The 6,618-nt window shown below is 36.0% G+C and overlaps 1 protein-coding gene across 1 annotated transcript in view; it reads left to right on the forward strand.

Annotated features, from left to right (window-relative positions):
• PLOD2 (procollagen-lysine, 2-oxoglutarate 5-dioxygenase 2) overlaps positions 1 to 6,618 on the forward strand; it is a gene marked incomplete at its 5' end in the record, with an annotated part of 35,702 nt that overhangs the window by 20,242 nt on the left and 8,842 nt on the right. The window contains 3 exons of the mRNA XM_009083849.1: positions 4,781 to 4,885; positions 5,144 to 5,269; positions 6,491 to 6,618. Of these exons, the coding sequence (XP_009082097.1) occupies positions 4,781 to 4,885; positions 5,144 to 5,269; positions 6,491 to 6,618 (359 nt within the window). The remainder of the gene's footprint in view (positions 1 to 4,780; positions 4,886 to 5,143; positions 5,270 to 6,490) is intronic.

Raw genomic sequence — 6,618 nt, forward strand, 5'->3', positions numbered from 1 at the left:
GCACAGATGGCCAAGGAGGCTAATGGCATCTTGGCCTGTATCAAGAATAGTGTGGCCATCAGGACTAGGGCAGTGATCATCCCCCTGTACTTGGCATTGATGAGATCACAGCTTGAGTACTGTCTTCAGTTTTGGGCCCCTCACTTTGAAAAGGACATTGAGGTGCTGGAGTGAGTCTAGCAAAGGGCAACGAGGCTCACGAAAGGTCTAGGAAACACATCGTATGAGGAATGGCTGAGGGAATTGGGTTTGTTTAGCCTTGAAAAGAGGCAGCTCAGGGGTGACCTCATTGCTCTCTACAGCTACCTGGAAGCAGGTTGGAAAGAGGTGGGGGATGGTCTCTTCTGCCATGCCTGCAGATGGGAGATTCAGATTAGATGTAAGGAAAAATGTTTTCACTGTTAGGGTGTTCAGGCACTGGAATATTGCCCAGGGAGGTGGTAGAGTCACCATCCCTGGAAGTGTTTAAGAGGCATCTGGATCTGATGCTGGAGGATATGGTTTGGGGGTTACAGCAGAGTGTCAGGTTAATGGTTGGACTTTGATCTTGGAGGTCTCTTCCATCTTTGATGATTCTGATTCTATTCTATTTACTTTATTGTTTCTTCTTGACAAGGAAAGCCCTCTCCTGTGCTTGTGAAAGTTGGATAGGTGTTGGAAAGGGCCCAAAATTGTGCAGTCTGCAAAAACTTGTTAGAATTCAACAACACTGGCAAGCTGGAGTGCACAGCTTTCCTTGTTGTGAGCTGAATCTAAATAAAAAGAAAGGATAACAAAGCAGAATAAAGAGATGGAAAGTTTAGCTGCATCTTGTCTGAATGTTTTCTGTGCACATACATCACTTGAAACACTGAAATGACATTTCCATGTCTGTCTTTTTCAGCCTTTTTCTATAAAATATGAGCACTTACAGTTGGTTCTTTTCTTCCTTGATAAAAATAATCATATGTGGTTTTGCCTAGTTGCAGATGAGGTTTCAGCTAGCTGTTACAGAATTTGTTATGACAGAAAACATAAAATAACAATTAAATACATTAAAGCAACAACAGACTTGAGAAATATGGGAATTTCTCGTGAATTTCTGACATTTTATTTGTAAAAAATATGTTTTCCATAATTCTTTTTCCACCCAGTACTTAAGACTTCAGAGTCTCTTTTTTTAGGGGGTTGCTTCTTTTTTTTGCCTCTGTCAAAAATATAAATAACAGATATGGCCAGGATTTTTCCTGAATTTTTAATGCCTCTCTCAAAAATATTAATAACAGAAATGGCCAGGATTTTTCCTGAATTTTTAAAAAAATGTGAATTACCTTGCCTTTTAGTGGGAATGTGTATATTTTAATGAACGTTTACACTGAAAGGAAGACCAGTTGGAATTTGGAATCCTAGTACCTAAGTGAGCCATGTGAAAATGATAACTTGATTAATTTCAAGTTCAAGCTATGTCTAAACAACAAAGGTGGCTCAATGGTAAATAAATTGGGTAGACCATATGTCTTACTGTTATAAACACCTATCCTCTTGGAATATCTCAGTGGAAAGTATGATGAAGAGCACTGACACTTTACCTTCGAGATGAGGTCACTGTTCCAGATGGGCTTGTGGTTTGTAAATGAAGTCAAACACTGCTCTGATTGCAAAATACTTCAAACTGATCTGCTGAGCCTCACTTCATACTTAAAACAAAAAAAAATCTTGGCCTTCTACTAGATTTTTGTTAATCACTACACTGAAATGACTTTAAGTTCTGTACAAAAACATAGACCAAATGTTGAAAGGAAAGCTTAGGGTTAGATCAGGTGGAATGTGAAGCAAGTAGATTAAAGGGTTTAGCCATTGAATTTAGATTAGAAAGACTATTATTATACATATGAGCATTGCTAGAAAGCACTTGCTCGTTGCAGTGACCTGAATATAGATAACAAGTAGTTTCACATATAATCTGGGATTTCTACATCTGGAGAGGTTAGCATAGACTGCAAGGATCTAATACTTTACAGGGTGAGAATATTCAGGATTGCATTTATTTCCTTGGGAAAGCAACTTGGCAGCACTGAAAGCCTAAAGAGAAGATATGTTGATTCCTTGTATTAACTTTGACTGAAACTTTTACCATTGTCTTTCTCTGAAACCTGTAGTGTTCTGGGGAGATTTTTGTTATTGACCTTAAAGAGTCAAGGCAAAACTTATACTTTGCATTTGACATGATGACTTGTTTCTGAAAATGCTAGGATAATTATGCTTTAAACATGAAGCTTTGCTATTAGGTGATCCAGTCTTCAGTGCTGTAGAGAAAGAAATAAGAGGAAACAATAAGCCAGAATAGTAAACTTGAAATTTCCAGACTATGTAAGGCTCTAATGCTTTCAAAGAGTTCTCAATAGATTACTGAATGAATGAGTGTGACTTCAAATCAAAACATTTAATTTAGTATTTCATGGTTTGGATTACTATGTGAATGGAGAAGAGGAGGATTTCTAGCACCTAAGTACATGGGACGAGTTCTAATAGAATTATCTGATTCTGGATTTAAGGAGGAGTGGGAGGCAAAACCAAAAGGCAGAAGTTGCTATGATGTAATTAATTTTCCAGACACATTTACCTGCAACTAAATATAAATCTGTTTGACTTCATTTATCACATTTTCATAATTAAAAACATTAATTCCATTCATATTTTCATTAGCAGCAAAAGTCTTATCTGCTTTTAGGGAGGTGCTGGGCAGTGTTGTGGCTGAAATCTTAGACTGGTATTGAGTCTGTTGGTGTCTCAGGTTTATTTTCTTCATTAGAATAAGGATAAAGAAATTTACCATCTAATGCCAAGTGCAATATTAAAGTCAGGTTACTATTAATAATTGTAATTATGCTAATGATAAAGCTGTACATGAATTGTGTTCAGAATAAGTTCATAATTGAAAATGCAGTAAAGACTTAATTACAGGACCATATTATGGCCAAAATAAAACCTGCTGATTTCAATGAGGACAATTATGCTCGAAAAGTGCTAATTAAGGAATTTCTGCCATAAAATAATGCATACATGAGATAGAAAACTGTCAGTGAAGGATATGTCAGTTAAGGCAAAACCAGAGACTGAGCAAAGATTTCAACTGGGGGAGTGTGTCCAAACACAGTGACTTCAGCAGCAGTGGGAAGACTATATCTGACATTTGGGTCTTTTAAAAATTTTACTCTAATCATTACCACATTTTGAGTGATCAAGCTTGAAGAGGAAGGATTGCTTAAATTTATGAAATAAAAAACCAACTCTACCTTCTACTGTGATTCCTACAATGTCATACCTCTAAATAGTGGGAAGACTATATCTGACATTTGGTTTTTTAAAAAATTTTACTCTAATCATTACCACATTTTGAGTGATCAAGCTTGAAGAGGAAGGATTGCTTAAATTTATGAAATAAAAAACCAACTCTACCTTCTACTGTGATTCCTACAATGTCATACCTCTAAAGTCCTTTGAACAGAAGAAAGTTTGAACAAAAAGACCCAAACACCTTTTTCTGAAAGGAAAGGTGTTGATATGCAGTAATCTTTATGGAAGATTTAATGCTAGGTAGTGTAGGAAGAGCAGGCAGGAGGCCAGGCCAGCAGTTCCCTTGACTTGTATGCAACCTGTCACATCCATCATTTGTCAGATCTTCTGAAGTGACAGAGATCTTTGCCTTTGCAGAAAACAGTCACAAACAATCAAATCAAGTGGAACTTAAACTAAAGCAGTGTTTATAGATATCTTGAAGCATTAAAGTAAAATAATTTTAATGGTTCAAGCTGGTATGATGGAATCAAAATAGGAAAAATAGAAAAAAATCAATATCACCTGCATGATGGAAAGCTACTGGTGTAGTATTGACTTGAGGAAATATTCCACTTTCTCTGAAAGTATATTTGATTTGCTATAATTTCCTACTATTCTGCTGGCATAGGAAAGCTGAATTCACTCTGCTGGGTGTTGGTGTAGCAAGTGCATTCTGCCAGAAACATAGACTATGTTTGTATCTTTTATATTTACAGTAGTATGTGTTTTCTTCTTGGTGAAAGCTTTCTCTTGAAGGAGTAGAAATCTATACAAATAGCTTATTCTTCTGAGATCAAAAGCACAACTGATTAAAATAATGTATGAACAAATTCAATTACTGTTTCTAATTTCATTCACTGCCTGTGCAATTGCTCTATAATGCTCTTTACCAACCATGTTGCTATTGTGCAAAAAGACTAAAAAAGGGTCTTTAAAGATATTTCTCTTGATACTTTGTCTTAAATACTCCATATGGTTTCAATTACTGTTCAGATCAGCTGGTCAAATCTGTAGAATCTTTTCCAAAGACAGCAATTCAGCCACATCAGATATTTGCTAGAGGAGGAGGAGATATTTGCTAATTAATAAGGTGATACTTTACTATTAAGTGACTGTACTGATATCCAGCTATATACATTAGTGGCATGATCCTCTCACCTCATTTTTTTTATTTAGGACATTGTGTAGTAGGTTTTACTGAACTTGGTAAAGGTTAGAGGTCACTTGGTTTGTTAAAAGAAAAATATTAGGCATCTCATTCATGTATTCAAACCTTTTAGTTTATCACACTAATCTAAATTCACCTTTCTTTACAATACTATGTTGCAGAGGGTTTTTAATGCAGTGAGTTAGAGAGTACTTAATTATGGTGTGGGGTTTTTTATCTTTTGTTTATTTTGTTGTTTGTGATTTAATTTTTTCTGGATGTATGCAAGTTAACCATTCTTTCTTATCTTTTTAGGGACCTTTGTCGCCAGGATAAAGCATGTGAATATTACTTAAGCATAGATGCAGATGTTGTGCTGACAAACCCAAAAACTTTAAGAATACTGATAGAACAGAACAGGTGTAGTATATCTCTTATTTTTTAGAATTTTCTCTAGCTTGAAAGGATTCTCTGGGGCTTGTCTAGTGTAAATAAGGTCCAGTCTGTTCCTGCAGTGTTAGATCTTTGTTTATCTGTGGTATTTGATTGGCATAGTTCATAATGGGCTTGGAGGCCAACAATTCACAAATCATTTTGTTCCTCTCAAATAGCAATTCCTGATATGAATATCAAATGCTTAAGAGTTTCATATTTCTTATTTAATATGTCACTTCACAGAAAGATAATTGCTCCACTTGTAACTCGGCATGGGAAGCTTTGGTCCAATTTCTGGGGTGCTTTGAGCCCAGATGGCTATTATGCTCGATCAGAAGATTATGTTGATATTGTCCAAGGGAACAGAGTGTAAGTAATTGTAAGCTAATTGTTAAAAGTCAAGGCACACAGTATGGTTATTAGCATCATATTGTATGAAAATGTAAGAATATGGTATTATTGTTGAAGAGCTTAGATTAGAGATTGTGTGTTTTTTATTTCATAGAAATGCATTTGTTTTTTCCCATTCACAGCTTGGGGGGGGAAAAAAAAAGCAAACTACTTAACATGATGAGCTGGTGTCAGTACTGGACAGTCATAAAAAAAAAAAGCGAACTACTTAACATGATGAGCTGGTGTCAGTACTGGACAGTCATTACTAGTACCTGCTTGATTTGTGTCTGGTTAGTCTAGCAGTGCATAATACAGCAAAAGGCAGGGCAAACAAATAGCAAACCCAAAGCTCTATATCCCTGGAACCTCAGCCAAAGGATGATTAAGCATTTGCCCCAAAGAGATGACAAAGTCATTTGATAAATGCAACAATCAACAGAACAGCTATATGTGTATTATGTCAGCTATATCTTAAGGACCTCTTCAGCAATACTTTTGTCAAAGACAAAATTCCTCTAAATGAATGTGATGTAAGTTATTCCAAGCTTGACTTTCCCATGTGGTGATACTTTTCCATTGCTATGGAAGTACAAAAAGGACAGATTGCTTGAATAGAACTGGCTTCTTTTCAGCTGCACTGAAAGAGGCACTCGTGGTGCTGAGAGGGAGGAAATGTGCAGAGTGAGCACTGTGAAAGCAATGCATTTGTGTTGATATTGGCTCAACTCACATAAACACGTAGCCCACTGTGGTTCATGGGTATTTATTTGTGTGAGGAGGTCAGCCCAGCTGTGTGAAGTCTCAGTGAAGTTTTTCAACTTGTTTAAGAATCTCTTTTATAATTACTTTCTCTATCTGATTGTGTAGAATAATGCTATAAAAGAGTTTGACCAATTGCCTTAAGTGTGGAAACATGAAGTACATTTGTAGTTAAGCACTTTAGAATTTGACCTTTCTATATTTTTAAAACAATACTTCACAAAACTTGAATTACTGGCTACGCCTATGTTTCAGATGTCTACAATGTCCAGATGTAGTTTGTCAAACGTCTTGGGAAACTTTCAGCTTCTCCTTGAAACTTGCTTAGTCTTCTCAGCAAAAAATTCAGAGATGCAGATTTGATAGAATAGACAACAAATTAGTTTCATAGCTTAAAACTATTTGTATTTGTGTTGACTTTTTTCCTTTTTTTAACAGAGGAGTATGGAATATCCCTTATATGGCTAATATATACTTAATTAAGGGGCAAACTCTCAGATCAGAGATGAAAGAAAAGAACTATTTCATGCGTGATAAGTTGGATCCTGATATGGCACTCTGCAGGA

Source organism: Acanthisitta chloris, unplaced genomic scaffold, assembly GCF_000695815.1.
Source record: "Acanthisitta chloris isolate BGI_N310 unplaced genomic scaffold, ASM69581v1 scaffold4221, whole genome shotgun sequence".
NCBI lineage: Eukaryota > Metazoa > Chordata > Aves > Passeriformes > Acanthisittidae > Acanthisitta > Acanthisitta chloris.